At 38.8% G+C, this 17,923-nt stretch overlaps 1 protein-coding gene across 5 annotated transcripts in view; it reads right to left on the bottom strand.

Moving 5' to 3' along the window:
• PTBP2 (polypyrimidine tract binding protein 2) overlaps positions 1 to 15,428 on the bottom strand; it is a 50,445-nt gene extending 35,017 nt beyond the window's left edge. For 2 of the 5 annotated variants that reach the window (XM_075759987.1, XM_075759988.1), the window contains exons 1-3: positions 15,254 to 15,414; positions 13,599 to 13,629; positions 1,480 to 1,555 (exon numbers count right to left, since the gene is read on the bottom strand). In XM_075759987.1, the coding sequence (XP_075616102.1) occupies positions 1,480 to 1,555; positions 13,599 to 13,629; positions 15,254 to 15,261 (115 nt within the window). In that variant the 5' untranslated portion in view covers positions 15,262 to 15,414. Of the gene's footprint in view, positions 1 to 1,479; positions 1,556 to 13,598; positions 13,630 to 15,253 lie in introns of all 5 variants that reach the window. The other 3 variants (XM_075759990.1, XM_075759991.1, XM_075759989.1) reach the window with 3 other exon arrangements.
• Between the last annotated feature and the right edge of the window lie 2,495 nt (positions 15,429 to 17,923).

Genomic DNA, 17,923 nt, shown 5'->3' with positions numbered 1-17,923 from the left:
TCTAGTTTCTCCTTTAAGTAAAGCAAACTGCTGAAGCGCTAATATCCAGAACTGCAGAGGAGGTCAAGCAAATGAAAACAAGAAGAGGGACCTCTTTCGGAACCAGAAGAAAGAAGCAGCAGGGGAGACAAACAAATGTTCTGGGGTTCTAAAATGGCTATGAATGCACTACACTGCATTTTTTTTTATCTATTCCAAAGAAGTATCATGTCCTCACCTTTGCTTGTAGAACTGCCAATAGAAGTGGTTGTCCTGTCCTCTGCTGCCACATTCCTCCACCCCACGTTGCACTGGATCTAGCAACTGTGCAGCCACATGACTGAGCAGTAAGCTGCTCCAACAGAAAACTACACTTTTTGGCAGTACAGTTTAATGCTGGATTAGCTTATTCTGCAAGTGTACAAGCACTCCAACATAAAGAGTGGAGCAGAAAGATGGGGAGTTGTTGGGTTTTTTTCCCTGCTTGTGCAAGGGACTTAGAAAAAGAAACCATAGAACTACCCATTCTGGCAACAGCTGCTACCACAGCACTCTAAACATAAGATGAAATTCCACCCTGAATCCCAATCTGTATTACTAGATTAAAAGGAAAGAGTCTGCGACTAATATCAGCCACTATACTGCTCGGCACATAAATATGGAAAAATTGATCAAGCACATTAAAGTAGTGAACCAGGCAACTATTTGGAAAGCCCAGCAACACTCTGATGCCATAAACCAATTCCTCCACATCTCTGAGGTAAGAAAAAAAATGCAAGGAGGGGAGGGGGAGAAGGGGAAGAGAGAAAAAGCAAGACCTCTGAAGTGAGCCCTCCAAGGGAACTCAATGCACGTTCAACATACAGAAGCATTAACTGCAATAGAAGGCATTTTAATATGTGCCAATTAATGAAAAGCCTTTTTATCTAGCATCACCAGAAATTTGACTAAAAAACAACCACGCTCACTTTGCACTGACATTCTGAGATTCCACGGCTACAATCTCAGACTGAAGTAGCAAAGTGAAGTTTCCTGCTTTAGCAGTCTACACAAGAACAGAGCAAAACTCTGTTTTCCTGAATCCATACTATATTATGAAACTGGCAGTGTTCTTCCTTGTAATGCCCACACTTGCAGATGTCTGTGTGTGGAAAAAGCTGATGTCACTCATACAGGAGTTGTTAACTTGTTTACCTTTGCTTGGTAGCTGTGATTCCTTACTGTGAAGGTAGCTAGCTGTACAAGACAAGTGTAATTTTTCATCTCGTTACCCACCAACAATTTAGCGTACAGACATCTGAAAGTTGCCTTTTGTTTTATGGGATTATTCTCGGATACCCAGGGTTTGTGAGTATACACAAGGTCACTACAGTCTAATGCATTCCAACAGTTTATCCCTCTATAACACAACGGATTCTCATTTCAGTGTTCTCCCCTTGTAAACAGGAAATGAGTCCAAATATAAATGATAGATTTCTCCTTTGAAAGGGCATCACTTACCAGTAACTACCATGCTGCTCATGTTAGAGTTCGGGCTATTGAGTACACTGCCTGAAAGAAGTTCGTCAGATCCTCTCTAAAAAGAAAGAGACAGTAAGAGATTTTTTTTTCCTCTATTTTGTGATTTTTAAAGATGATATTAAAAATCTCAGTTTGACAGGGAAAACCTTTAGAACTTAAGCAAGCATAACCAAACCTATTCAGATTTGGCAGACTTCCTCTTTTCAGATAAGTGCAACAACTTAAAGCCTAAGTAAAGCAGTATATTTACATGGAAATCCTTGAAATGAGAGCAGCTTAAGCACAGTTGTTTCACCCACCACTGAAACGTAGCCATCTCCACACACAATGAGAACTGCTGAACAATAATTTTGTCCAGCATTTCAAATTAAAACATTATAATTATATTTAGTTTTAGTCTATTTCAATAACATTTAAATTAACTTATTTTAATATACATATATATTAAATTCTTGTATCTAGCTGAAACTGCAAGGGGAATCTATACAAATATAAATATGCAGCTTAGCTCAATTCTAACTCCCTTATTTAAAAAAAAAAAAAAAAAAGACTTGTCATCATGGGAAATGATCAATTTTCTTTTTTGGGGACATCCATCTGTCCTGCAAAACACAATTCAGGGCACAGAATTACATCTTTATTGTAATTCTTAAAACATGACAAATATAAATTAAATGGTCTTTTTGAAGATGACTCAAAAGTGGGCTGCAAAAATCAGAGGAGGGTTTATAATGAAAACGTACAAGATAATCTTTTCCTCTCAAATTATTTTCAAGATGGGCATCTGACATAGATGACGAGGCTCTTGCTTCTTTTCATGGTTTTTTTTCTTTCTTCTTTTACGGTCCAACTCCCTCCATCCCCCAAGACTTCATCTCTCAAAAAGCCCCCAAATATTCCAGTGATCTTTCATTTAAAATGTTTTTAAAAGGGAATAAACCTGACACTCTTTGAAGATTATCTTTAATTTCTTATTGGTTCTTTCCCCACTTCAAAAGTATTTCCCCAGCACCATTAACACTAATCCAGGCCACTGCTAAAATGGAAATGAGGAAAGAAAACAGTTACTACCCATCTTTATAAAAACAAATATTTTAAATTCTGTTGTGGACACTGTAATAGAATCTCAAGAACAGTTAGTGAATATATTTTATATGGCACCTCAATACTGCATACTACATTAACCTGAGGATATCACCCTTCTAGGCACCATTGTTGCAAGATGCATAAAAATCAAACCTTTACCATTTTATCACAGTGCACTGTATGTGTATCCACACACAGAACAGTATGATAAAGTTTGTTTAATCCACACCTGAAATCCAGAAGCTCTTAAAAATAGTATATATTTATATGCACACACAGAGCCATTAAAGTTTACTTAGTTTTTAACATCAGCTCTGAAGAATCTTTATACAGTCTACTGAATACTCTAAGCTCTTAAGGGTACATAGGCACAGCTTTGTTGATTGCTATCAAATCAACAACAGATTTCCTTTAAAATTGACTAATGCCTAATACCAAGAATAAGTAGGACCATGAGAAGGATCAAGTCTTGTGCTTCTCAATGTAACAACAGATCTCTAATCAGATATAACCGATGAAAAATTTAGCTGGACAAAACTGAGAAACAAATTCGAGAAATTATGGAAACGGTTATTCAAACTACATTTCTTTCTACTGTAAATAGAATACACTAACACAGGCACTCGGTATAAGTTGAAATATAAACATTCCTTCTTTCTCTGTAATGTTTTCTTTTTCTAACACAACATTTACTTGGGGAAAATATTGCAAAGTTCAAGATTACTAGCAGTATTAGCTCACTCAGTGATGACTGCAGTTATTTCTGCTCACAGCTATCCACCTAGCCTTGCTTGGAAGCCCTTGTCTGTAGCCTGGACAGGTCAGCTGTGAATAGGCAGAGGCAGCAGCAGAGACTGTATCAGTTTGTAGTCAGGCATTTCAAGATAGTTCAGCAGCAATTTTTGTTTTCCGTAATATGCCAGGCATTAATTTGCATTCGTACAGCTGTTACTACATAAACAGCTGAAGCATCCCTAGTACCAAATGAATGCTCTTTCCAAAATCTGCAGGAACTTTATAATCCTGAAGTATCTCAAATTTGAGTTGTCTTAAGCTTCAAAAAGTTACCTACATCAGCAACTGCTGTCTAACAGAACATAAGAGTGATTACATAAACTTCTGGTTCCTAGTAAATCAGGCTTTCAAAAAGCTGTTAATTTCTTAATCCATAGCAGAAAAATCTAGAAGGAGCACAAATTACTCAATAGACTGGATATTCAGTTACTGTATTTGTGTTTCATGAACAGTTAAAGTGTGTTCTCTGCATTTTGAAACATACCATTTTTGCATTTCATGAATACATTCAGAGTCAATCACAAGATTGTGTCATTACACTTAAAAGTTTTAAGTTTTGCTTCAGAAGAACAAGTTTGTTCGAATTCCTTGTATTGGTATGTATCATAAATTCTACAACATTTGTTTTATTCTCACAAATCAGCGTTCACAAGTCTGATTCAGACGTACAGGTTTGCATGTGGAACGTTCTTCCAGTTCACTATGAAATCATGAACATATAGCAAATCTCTGCTAACTCACTCCCATACATACCCGCCAAGCTTTTGGTAAAAGACAAAGGTATCTCTTACCATGTGAGTAATCACCTTATCAGATATACGTGGTTATTCTTCCGTATGAGTCTTTAAGTAGCCTAGACACCTCTGCACTTAACATCTAACTTTAAAACCAGCTGTGCAGCAAAAGACATATGATGTACTTATATACAAAGAGGTTAAATTACAAAATCAAAAGCAGTAACTACCTGGAAATTATTACTTACTTCAAAAGGGTTCTCTAAAGATGATAGTTGTCTAGTAAAGCAATTTAATATAAGCATTTCAAGTAAGCCAATGTGTACTCTTACATAGACCGGCACTACTATGAGACAAAAGCACCTCCTGAATTACAGCATAGACAAAAATACTGATTTTACTTACATTTATTCAGTAGAGGTAACAGTTTATTCAATTTGTGGTTTGGGGTGCTTGGCTTTGGTTTTATGTGCATCTTCTTTTAGAGTGTGCTAGGCCAAAAAGGACTGGCATCTTGCTCCAACGGCAAAGCTCTTCATCAATCCGCTCACACACAAATTTCAGAATTATAACCCATTTCCCAAGTATCTTGAACATTCGCTAGTGTTATTCTCAAGTACACCAGTCCTGCTAGTCCAATCATGCAAAGCAAAGGAACCTTTAAACTAATTTAGGTAAATTCTATCAAGAGTTTCAGAGATAAGGAAACCAAGCTCCGATCTTTGAAGAACATAGTGAATCAGATTCACTGAATAGAAGATCCAAGAGCAATGTTCACTTAACTCTTTTCTCTATCTGTGCAAACTGCTGTGTTCTAAAGAATCAAAGCAAGTTTGAGATTGTATAACAAGACTGAAGATCACAAACACGCAGATCACAGAAACATCCAAATCTAAGTTAAAGTAACAAACAAAAAACACCACAATGATTTTTATTCTGTCATAGACCGCAAAGGAAAGTTCCTGTAATAGCAACATGGTAGAGACTGAATATCCATTTTAGCATGAGGGAAGGAGATCATGAAGGACAAAAGAAGTACAAACTGCTATTATACTATTAATAGGTCATCTTCTGACAGCTAGTCCTCAACAGCACAAGTTTTCAATGCCTATTTCTATTCCTACCAATGTCAAGAAGAACACTAATCTATATTAATCTCCATAAAAGCTAAACCACTAACTATCCAGATCAGAGATATCTAGAACATTTATTCATGAAACCAGCATCTACCAAAATACTACTATACAAAATAAACAAGGAAATTGCCAAACTAACTTCTTGCAGTGAGTGAACCTTAAATCCATTGGAAAACCAACAGTGTCCTTTCAATGAAGGCCATGTTATCACATCCTTGCCCCTCTAAAAGCATTGCCATCCATGGTGTGAAAACAGCACATTCACTCATGGTTTACTCAACCAATGGAATTATGTAAAACTCACATGTAAGATCACATTCAGAAAAGATGAAGCTCAGATTTTTAATACCTATTTCAGAGAAACTTAAAAATTATACATAGAAAAAAATAATTTATAAACTGTAAATTGAAGATACCACTTTGATATTTCAGTTAATTTCTGTAAGTGAATACACTTACTGTACATACTGTCTCTTCTACAGTTTACAAAATCAATTATACAACGAGAAATAAAAACCCCTAGCTTAGCAAATTAATCTCCCAGCTCCTTACTTTAACAGTCATAGCTAACTCAAAATCCCTCACTACACAAGTTGGATTTACATAGCAGGATTTCAGATTTTTTTTTCCTCCCCATAACAGACTACTATAAAGCTTCATGCTATCACAGGTTATATTAAGTAGCTATGTAATTTCAGGAAATCATTACAGTCATATTATCCTTCCAGGCTTACCAAAAATACACTATTTAGAAGTCTTTGTAGAAGTCTTTGTCAGCTATTTTCCTCACATTCCAGTCAGGGCTTTAAATATTTCAAACATTCCTCAGATTTTATTACATCCAAGGTAAAAATAAATAAATAAATCAAGAGTAACAACTTTGGCTTGAGAGTTACCAAAGAGGTTTAGTGTTTTAAGCAAAGTACTTTTTGACAACTGTTTATAAAAGAGAAACATTATCACCTCTTTTCCCAATGGAGACTCTGATCCTAAGTCATGGCTGAACCTACCATAATGTATGGAGTGTATCACAAAAGGCTTACTAGAAGCATGTGTAGATGCACAATACTACAAAAACACTAAACCAATACTACTAGAAACAGTAAACAAATGACAAAACTGCACTTTGTTAAAAAAGTCAACAGCATCATCTAAAATAATTTCTTAAATTCCCACTAGAAAAGATAAAGCATACACTCAAAGATACTGAAAAATACATTTTCTGATAAATTCTCTCGTTTGCGGTATTCGAATTTGCTGGTATTATGAACCTCTCTCAAGAACAGGATGTTTTTGCCCCCACCGCTTCCCTCTATCCCCCCTCCTCCCCTAGATTAAAGGGAAAAGGAGAACTTTAGCTGCACTGCACATTTACCACAGTCATTCACAGCCTACAGGCACGAATTTCCCAAGGGGTATGACAAGCCAGGAGACAGATTTCATGATTTAAAGAAATCTAAGAGCATTGTAAAACACTTCGTTTCTAACAACATCTGGGAACAATTTAAAAGAAAAAGCCAGAAACCTGATGGTATGGGAGAGGAATAAAAGCATGTGAGAATTCCAACCTAGACAGCAAACATTCCCCTCTTAACAGATACACACTTGTAAACACACTTTTCAATATTCAATGTCTGAATTAACTTTGGGGACTGGATGTTGGAAACATCTTTAAACAACAAACTTTAAATCCCCAAATACAGCATTTATAAACTTCATTCAGTTTACATGCAATGGATCATAACTTAATGAGTGCTTCATTTTTAACTGGATACATTTTTAATGAAACACTGCATAAATACACCCTCATATACTCTTTAGTGAAGAAATGCTTGACCTGCCTTGTGCTTTGACTATACGCACTGCTGTCAAAACACATAATCCAAATTACCTAATTAATAGACTGTTAATCTCTCATATGTATAGGATCACAGAAGACTCAGTCAGGACAGGACAAGCCACGTCCAAATAGACAATCCAAAAGAAATTCCATGCAGGTTCATAGGTATTTTACAAAGCATACAGTTTAAACTATAAGCTTGTTATCATTTCTATCACTTCATCACAACCTTACATACAAGGAGTACATCTATGTCAATTATTTTTTTAAGACTACACTATTTAAACCATATTAGCATGAAATCTTACCAAATAAGGCCATGAATTATATGGCTGCTTAACAACTCACTTATCACTTGCTTTGAAGTTCAGTATGAAGTTAACTGCATACAATATGAGTACCTTTTCATACTCATTCTCTGTATTCTCTTTTTTCCTCACTTCAATTCTTTTTCATGCAGTCCTCAGCCAACCATATACTGTTTATGTATCCTAACAACTACACCATTTTTACACTCATACTTTTTCAGTAAGGAAGGATCTAGGAGAAAATTAAGCTTTTAGTCTTTTTTTCTTGCAACTACATGCATGGTATATGCCATGTACCAAATTTATGAAAACACACAGTTTGTAGAAATTGAGAGCATGTGATCAAGGGAATCTGAAAAGTCTTTAAGACTGAGACAAGTCTCAATTCCTCTGAAAAGTCTCCAGGTTCTCAACATACAATGTGGAAAAGAGCTAAATTTCTCAAAGCATCTGAAGATCAAAACAGACTATTAAATCAGAAAGCTGAAGAGTCAAGAACCAAATTTCCACTTAAATCATGCCACCCAGCCTCATTTGGAAACCTTCAAACTTTCAATTGTAATGAAAGACTGCAGGCAAGAGTCTAGTCCAATTCCAGCTGACGCATCAAACATCCAGGAGGAAGTACACAAGTAAAATTTATTTGAGTATTTCAGACTTTCTACTCCACTTTTACCAGGAAAGAAAGTATCCCAAGCAGCCACACATAAGTGGTAGTAAATTAGAATTGGTGAGAACAACTCACTAGAGCTACCACCTGGATGTGTTCTTAGCTTTCTGGTTAGATAACAATGGCATCTAGATGTACAAATTTGGTCTTTCAGTAGCAGTTTCTACATCTCAAAAAAGGATCCACAAGGGAGGTATTTTCTACTTGATTCTCTATTTCGCAATAATAAATAAAAAGTGCTAGTGTTGTTTTGTCTGTAACTCAATATTCACGTTACACATTCATAGAAAAACTGATTTTATGAGAAGCTAAATACAGCTGTATGTACTCACAGCTATAAAATACTCCAAACCCCTACATCAAGCATCACAGTCCCGTTAACAGCTTGCAAAACCACAACCTCATCTGAGTCAACTACTACCAAAAGCAACAGTCCTACCTTCTCCCCAGCCCCAGCAACTTGATCCTAATTCTGTCCTCCCCAATTTTCTATATTGCTACAAGCATTTATGCAACCACACACTTTGGTACAAAATTGACTAAAAAGATAAAACTCACTGTTGTGTCAGTTTAGCTTTATTCTGGTAACATTCCCAAGAGAGGTTTGTGAAGTGGCTACCCAAACATTTGTTGCACAAGTACTACAGTGACAGAGAAAACTGGAATGCAGCTTGATTTGCTTGTGAAAACGTGGCCCAAAGCTCTAAGAAATGGTAAAGGTATTTTCGTGACGGTACTGGCTCATGTTTTTCAGATGGTGCAGGTGATCACATTTCTCTTCCTACAATCCCCTAAATTAAATCCAAATATAGGTGTTCTGTTACAAATGAAAAATAGGTGATTTCCAATTAGTGACAGACATCAAAACATACCAAATAGGTGTACTAAGCTTTCCTTACTTGTTGCCTACTTGCTACAGAGCACAAACTAATTTTCAACTTTTTTCCTTTCTCTCCATTTTCAGCTCTCCTTATTTTTCCATGTATATTACAGTGGCAGAATGACCATTAATGAAAAGAAACCCAAGTCACAAAGAAAAAGCATTGGAGTAGACTGTTCTGGGAATAAATATGAAAGTAATTTCAAGGAGGGTCAATTTACAAAAGTTACTGTTAAAAAGAGAGCAGATGCCTTTCATTGTAAGAAGTTATTTTTTTGTCACCAGGGGCATGTTCCACATAGCACTGCTGAAAAGACAAATCAAGATGTCAGTTCTAAACTTCTGAACATGGTCACACTTCACTCTTACTTCAGGACTTTGACACATTACTGTTTGGAAAACTACTAGAAAGTACTAGGACAGTGCTTCTTAGCATCTGCTACCCAACCCTAACATAAGCAAGTAAATAAACACCAATAATTCCCTCTTAATCGTACTGCAAAGGCTGATGCCCTGACTTTTGGGGAAAAAGGCCATTCCCACATCTTTAAACATTACAAACTATGTTTACAGGAATATATGAGTTTTCCCTCCTAGGTATAACAGGCACTGTCCACACTTGGCAGCTGAAGCTCAGTTTTTGGCCAGTGTAGCCCAAAGCAGCGTCAACAGCATCACAAATTCCCAAATGCTATGTACCAAATAATGAATCCATGAAGGAACGACTGCTTCTTTTCTCCCATCAGGTAGAAGTACACCTCAGCCATTCTGAAATGTGCAACGCACAAACAGAAAATGAGTCACACAATTGTTCAGGCTGCATTTACTGCACAGCTACTCATGCCATGCTGGAGAAAGATGATGATATATTAGTCTGATGTGGCACACACTGAAATACAGTAAAAGAAAACTATCATCTTCAATATGCATCAAAAGTTCACCTAAGTTATTCCCTACACGTCTGTGGTGTATATTGTTTACATCACATTTTATACCCCTCTGAAGATTCTATTAATTACTCCAGAGAAAAGATACATTATATACTTCACAAATTCACTTCAAGAGCTGAAAAAGGCTCTATCATTCCAAGTTGCCAAATCAGTTTACTTATCCAGATTAAAGCATCATAACTGTAAAGAGAACATGACAGAAATTCAAACTACAGTTATTAGATTCTGATACTTAAACCTATATAGCCAGTGAGCAATGAGAACTTTGAGACTAGAAGCTAACTAGCAGGCCATTTCATATTTAGTGACTACAGATCTCACGTAATAAAAACAGAGCAACTGAGATGCACCTTTTTTTTAAAAAAAAAAGCAAACTTTTTATATAATATGGCAATTTTTTAAACTATGCATGAAGAAATCTATACATTTTAAACGTATAGAATTTCTTCAGGAAACTGAAAATTTAAAACATCAATGGACTATGCAATATACTATCATTATTGGAATATATAGCTCTGTTCTACTCAAAAATACTTCACACAAACTGCTTATATACAATGGGAGTTCACAAAGTAACATCAGACACAGAGCTAAAGCTCATTCTTTTTATATTATTTTGTAAATTGTAACGAAAGGGGTGAACTGTGCATGGAGTGACATTTCCTTGCCTTCATGAATTCTAGGTAAGCAAAACAAGACCTTACAGACCAAACCAAATGTGAATTATTTCATGTGTACTTACAAGATGATTGGGTTTTGATATGTTCCAACACTTTCAGAAATTAAAGCACACTGCTGCTCTGACAGATTTTAGCTGGGAAGCATGCTCCCACTGCGTATTTTGAGTTGCGCAAATCCCCACATTTACTCTATGTAAATCAAGTTTTCAAATAGTATTTGTCATTTTTTTTTCACCTCCATTTTGAGTTTCAGGTTTTCCACAGCTTTTAGTGTTAATTTCTGGTGACTCAACACATAAATAAAATAAAGACTGAACATTTGACAGTTTGATGAACAAAAATGTTTTAAATCAAATCAAAGCGTACAGCATAAATAAATGGTAATAACTTCAAATTTAGCAGTCTCATTAGCAGGTAACCATGAGACTACAAAACTGTTAATAAAACATTATAAGCAAGCATTCCTTTCACTTTATATTTGCCTTGCCCACATGCAGTCTCAAAAGCCCTTTTTTAATTCAAAGGCAATTCTCAGACTACAGTAGTTAACTTCTACTATTACTCTTTTACAAATGGGTTTAAAAATATAACTAACCTGTTCACTTTTCTGTTTAAGACAGAAACCAGACAGACAATATAATTTTCAAATTTGTATTGACATGACTGATGATGATAAAATAAAGGAAGTTTTCCTAACGGATCATATGTAACAATCCCAGTCGTATGTCACAATCCCTTTCTCCAAGTATAATTGAATATATCACAAACATGCTGTATGATCAGCATATATACAGTAGGTGCAAAAACCTCAAGAAAGTATCAGGTCAAACAAATACCCTCATAAGTTGACTTCACACAGGTAAATCCCTGCCCACTTCCAGCGGCTATCCAGTCACAATAAAGCAGTGTCAAAAGAGCATTAAACCTGCTGATGCAACTCCTTGGACTCAAAACTTGCTCCCTACACATTCTCAAAGCACCCCAAAGAAAAGATAACAGCCAAGGAAAGGCCAGATGAATATTCCACATTGTTTATATACCACCTATAGATAAAGCATTCCTCAACTTTAAAACACCAGTTCATGAAGAGCAATGAACAGTCACCAGAGAATATAAAGGCCAATGTTTCACATGGCCTTCCACAAACCATAACTAAAGCTAGCATTAGACTGCTACCCAAACTGCATATATCAATTAGTGAGAAATTTCATTTTCCATTATTAGTATCTTGAGATAATTACAGAAGCTTCAGAATACAGTCCAGTTTACTCCTCCCATATTTAACAGCTTTCCTCAAAAAACTGTAATCCTTTTCATTTATTCCCATTACTTCCATGCGCAAATGGTTTCCTTTTAAAATTCAGAGAACAAGTCCATTTTAACAATGCAAAGAGCACACTGTTTTGACACTTCTGTGCCTTTCCTCACATTTATTCTAACCACTACCTCTGATACACTTGTCTTGCCTTCTTTCTTACATTATATTCATCATATAACTTCTACAATCAACAGAAAGAAGCAGTTATGTCATCTGAAGTCTTTATTTCATTATCTGGCTAGTATCTGAAAATACAGTTCCAAAATTGCATTACACGCTTACAACATATCTAATGAAAGAATCTTATAAGAATTTGAGCTAAGTCACTCATAGTTAGGAATGAAAGGGATACTGAATCCATTTACTTCTCCTGAAGTGAGAATGTCAGTTTAAGGTTAAAGCAATACAAGAGCTACCTGAAATTGCTTCTTCATTAGACATGATTGAGGGCAATTTATTAATTGTTTTGGCCCAAAGCTATTCACATGGGGCAGTTTACTTCTGAAAGACTTGAAATTCCTTAGGTATTCCTCCAAATTATTAAATTCATTCCTTAAGTTTTAATCAGTTAACACTTTGTCCTCTCAAGCAACAGAGAAACAATCATACCAGTTCGTATTTCTGACTGGGATTAACTCCAACAGAAATACTTCAGAGAGTGATTTTAAGCTTATCTCCAATACTGCACAAACATGTGGATCCAGATGGGTCCAGAATCTGTATAAATGACTTCTTACAGCTCCTCCAGAAGCAAGCTTGCTCAGAAATATAATACAGGTACATCTGACAGAATAGCTGCTGTGTCTATAGGTTAGCTGTATTATATAAGAACTAGTCCAAATCCAGCAGGACCAATACTGAATCTGAGCCAAAGAGCTTTACCAGACAAAACCTGGCTTACCAAGCAGTTAACATAGATCAGCTTCAGGTGAAAAGGCAGCTACGTAGTATAGCTAAAAAGTCCCTGGACAAATGTGGAGACTTAACTGCATGCACCAGAAAACTTCTACATTTCTACCACTTAAATAGAATTGCTTGCATGCATTCATTAACATAACCTGAAGTTCCCTTGTCCCATATATGTTTGCATTCTCATTCTCAGTCTGCTTCTATGATCTAACTCCTGCAACAGTTCTGAATACAAAAGTGAGATAAATAGTAAATTAAAAACCATTTGGAAGATCTTTCCTTATTATAACAAATATGATAAATTCATAACTGAACTTGAGAAATAAAAAGTAAAAGCAAAGCAAATACCCATTTCTCTGTCTACATAACAAATTCTACCTCCCGTATTTGTGTGTCCTATTATAGTCACTTCTTTTTTAACTTCAGCGTAACTGTTTTGGAAAAAAGGATGGGGACGGGGGGGGGGAAGAAGAAAACATGCCTTTTACAGTCACCATGCAACAATAAGAAAGTGTTGTTTTGAAAAAATCTGCAAAATTAAGCTTTAAAACAAGAAGCTGACACCACTACATTAATCTAGAACCCCTGTTTACAGTTCAGTGCCTAGAAAAGTCCTTTGTGTAGAGCCTCCAATTTACCTCTAGGGATTTTTGGTTAATAAAGCATATACTGCTGACTAAATACCAGCTGACAATGACTAGTTAAAATCTTACAACTTGCAATTACTGATGCTCAAAGTAGTTCATTTTGTATCAACAATTTGCCCCCTTATTTGCTAAGTGTACATCCTACCTTCACACCAACTGCAACATCAGTGACAATGCTGTAAAAAAAGAAAAAAAACAAGAACACAAGTCAGCCAATTTATCCTCATAAAACCAACTTTTCAATGTATTGCAATGCCAAAATAATAAGGAATTGAAATAGCCAACAACTTCCCCAATCAAGGAAATATGTTCAAAGAACACAGCAGAACTAAGGGGAAGTACGAAAGAAACCTGGAAAAGCCATTGAGCTCTGCCAGCTTACAGGCTTCTCCAAAAGAGTCCAAAGTCTCAAGTAAACATTACTCCAAAGCAGCACAGCCAGGAAATTTATTTAGGAAATTTGGGGTTCTGGACTACATGAGATCACAGGGTGAAAGTAAAAGAATTTAAGTACAGAACTTTTCCCACACACCCTAGACAGCTAGTTCAGCAACACAGGCTTTCTTACAGCTGAAAGCAATTAAAATTTTTTTTTAAATTAACTTGAAAACTGGAATGCATTGGCAGGTACACCTATATGAAATTTAATCTGGTACACCTATACAAAACTCTGCAACAGGTATGTCAAGGTGTATCTTTTTCTTAGAGGTTGTGACATCATAACTCAGAGTGTATAACACAATCCCAAAAGAAACTTAAGTCCACACCAAAAAGAAATGAAAGCAAAACATTAATATGTGAAAGCATTCCACAACATAATACTCATTAATGACAAGACTTCTCAGACAGGATTTGTAACTCCCAACGTTATAATCACAACTAACCATAAAAAGCCTTTAAAAGTCTCATAGTTGAAAGGTTATATGCTTAAAGCATACCAAACAGATTGCTTCTCTGTTTGAAGCACAGTAAACAACTTAATAGGAAATTTGGAAGCTGGAAGCTGTTGTATTTACAGGGACGAAGGCTACAACCACCAGCCTCATGTTCCAGGTCCAACAGAAAGAAGGCCTTGTGTACAGTGACTGCCCGCCCCAGCTCCCGGCCAGGACCGAGGGCCCTCGCTGTCCCGTACGGCTGACTCCTTCAAAACCTTCCCTTCTTTGGCTTTTACAGCCAGGCTCCAGTATACACAAAGGCATCTTTCTACCTGGGGAGGGGAAGGAAGCCAGAGGGCTTATTAGGCAGTTTCTGAAAACAAAAGAGCTCGACATCTGGCTCCTGCTCATGTTGCTCCTCCCCTCCAGCCAGCTCCAAAACAAACCCGAGCCCTACAGAGCGCCCCTCCTCACCCCACGGCTGGGGGGAGAAGGCAAAGGCGGGGGAGAATGACAGGACAAGAGGCTCCGAAGGGGACAGTAAATGGGGGGCAGTTCGCGCTCCCTCTCTACAGCGAGATCCAGCGTCTCGGGCACTACACTAAGTAGGGGGCGGCCCAAAGCCCGCAGCAATTTAAACGGAAGACCCTACCGAGAGTCCCGCGTTACGGAGAGGCTGAGCCCCCTCTTCCCCCCACCCCGTAGTGGGCCTCAGGCTTCACCTGTCCCGCGGCGGGAGGGAGGCCCGCCTGTCCCCACCGCCGCCGGGGCAGCGGCCGCTCCCCACACCCTCGAAGACGCACGCCCGCCGACAGCCTGCCGCGGCGGGGAGCGAGCCACCGGCACTGGGACAGGTCCCACCGCTTACCGGCGGCACAACCGCGGCAGTGCTTTCGGCCCCACCGCCCCGGTCATTACTCACCCGTCCATCGCCGAGCAGGACAAAGCGCGGACAAGCGGGACAGACAGCCACGCAGGCAACGCGTACGGGGAGGCTGTGAGAAAATGGCGGCCTGGCCTGCACGAAAACCGCCGAACGTTGCCGAGTGCCGGATTCCCCTCTTCGTCCCTCGCCACTACAGAGCATGCGCCAGCCGCCTGAGCATGCGCCGTCGGCGCCGCTGAAGTTTTGCTATCAGCCGTCACGGGTCCAGCCGGCTCGTGAGACGGCGCGAGCCTGCCCCGCCTGTGGCGGGAAGCGGGGTGCGGCGGGGGCGGCCGTGGGTTCCTCAGCCCCGGGACCCGCCGTGGGGCGGGGGGCTCCCGCTTCTCCTGCCCACCGCACCGCTTCGGGACCGTGCGTGTGTGCGAGGGAGAGAGGTCGCCTCAGAGGAGCTCGGCTTACGGTCCTGCTCGGGAGAGCACCCGAAGCCGCTGGGGGCGATGGGGGCAGGCCCACGCCGGGGACTCCTCTATCCATCGGCCATGTCTGCCGCCCCGCCCGGGGCCGCAGCTCCCCCGCCGGACCGCACTTGTTGCGCGGAGAGGCTTCCCGCGCTTGGTGCCAGCACTTCCTAGCGCCAGGAGCCTGTCCCTTCTCGCCATAGAAAACGTTGAGAGGCCGCGCCAGGCCCGTCCCCTCAGAGGGCCCAACGTGACAGGGAGCCCTGTCCTCACCGCTCCCTGCCTTCAGCTACCTGGTCGTTTATAAGGGAACAACCCATTGACTCTATAGCTGACCGCTAATAGTATTTCAAAAAATAATTAAGATGAACACACAAATTATTGCAGTGAGTTAGGCTGTTTCTTCACAGAAACTGGTGTAGCCATGGTTCTCTGTATACTACCCTGTCAGGCTACAAACTACTTGCTTGTCATGGTCTAACCCAGCCGGCAGCTAAAACAACCACACAGCTGTTCGCTCACTCTCCCCTGCCCAGTGGGATGGGGGAGAGAATCGAAAAAGGAAAAAAACTCGGTTGAGATAAAGACAGTTTAATAGGACAGGAAAAAAAAAAAAAAAGAAGAATAGAATGTACAAAACAAGTGATGCACAGCACAATTGCTTACCACTCGGAGCCAATGCTCAGCTAGGTCCTGAGCTGTGCTACCTCCTGGACAGCCCCCAGTTATATACTGAGCATGACATCACATGGTATGGAATATCCCCTTGACCAGTTTGGGTCAGCTGTCCTGGCTGCGTCCCCTCCCAGCTTCTTGGGCACCCCCTGCATTCCTGTTGGCAGGCCAGCATGAGAAGCTGAAAAGTCCTTGACTGCTTGGCAACAACTAAAACATCAGCGTGTTATCAACATTATTCTCATCCTAAATCCAAAACACAGCACTATACCAGCTGCTAGGAAGAAAATTAATTCTATCCCAGATGAAACCAGGACATTGCTCTACATGGAATACATCGGAAATATGGTTTTCCCCCCCATTATTTTTTGCCAGGTCTCAATATTTGATCACAAATCTAGAAAGAGCTGTTCATGGGACAATTCTGGATTGCATTCAAACAAAAAGTAAAACTAAAAGTTTTATACCTATGAAGAAAAATTTGAAAATGTGATCCAAATGTTCCTAAAAGATCCCAAACCCAGAAGGATATTAAAAAGTAATCAAAACATCTTCTGTATTTTCTGTATTTTGATCTGGCAATACTGGTTTCAAAAGTACATTTTGAGGAGGTAGCCCATTACTTGATGGCACTTTAACTTTTCAGGTTAGTGTAATTGTTCTGGAGTCTGTCGCTGGAACTATTGCAATGAAGCCTGATGAAGAATTTAAGAGCCAAAAAACTATGCTTACCTTTATAACTAGAAAATTTTCACTATGCTTTACTACCTTTGTCTCCCTCTCCTCTAACTGACCGCATAAGTAGCCCAGTAACTAACTTAACCAGTAGGAGCACATGCAAATTCTCATTCTACCCTGATTTTTTGTTGCTCTGTTCTGGAAAAGTCACCCTGGTTCTCTGCAGCAATCAATTTACTAGGTGGAAAATAACTAATGTTGCTTCTCCTAAATGCCAATATCATTTGGATATCTGCAACTACCTTCTCTTTCAGCAACTTTGTCACCCATCACTGACCACTAGACTGATTTATTAGTCTCACTCCTATACAATCTTATAAACATTTCATTTGCTTAGATTCTATATAAAGTTCATCATGCCAAATGCTATTCTTTACTTTTTCGCTTTCAACTTTACTATGTTTTTTTAAAAAAGTGTCTGGTTGTAGCATTCTTGCATGTGTTAAAGAAATGCTTGAAAGTACCATCAAGGACTTCAGAGATTTAGAATTGCCTATAACTATCTCTGTAAATCCAGTGCATTTTAAAATATTTATTCCATATATATCATTCCTGTAGATTCTGGCATGTTTAGGAGGCTTTGCACCATTGGAGGTTGGGCTTATAGTTGGTTTCCCTCACTTGCCAATGCCTTCTCTCCTGTTTGTTGCCACATTGTATTGGGGATTTTTTGTCTTTCCCCCCTTAGAAAACTAAATACATCTTGTCCAGTTTTGTATTGGTAAAAGTACCGACCCTTCTACTTCTTAGCAATTAGTAGAAAGTCCGTCTTTCCATCTGACTTATCTATCTCACTGCTTGTCTAGCTTACCTCCTTTGCCTTTGTAGTAATGCC

The sequence above is a fragment of the Balearica regulorum genome, chromosome 8, assembly GCF_011004875.1.
Source record: "Balearica regulorum gibbericeps isolate bBalReg1 chromosome 8, bBalReg1.pri, whole genome shotgun sequence".
NCBI lineage: Eukaryota > Metazoa > Chordata > Aves > Gruiformes > Gruidae > Balearica > Balearica regulorum.
This window is presented reverse-complemented; position numbering and strand designations above follow the sequence as displayed.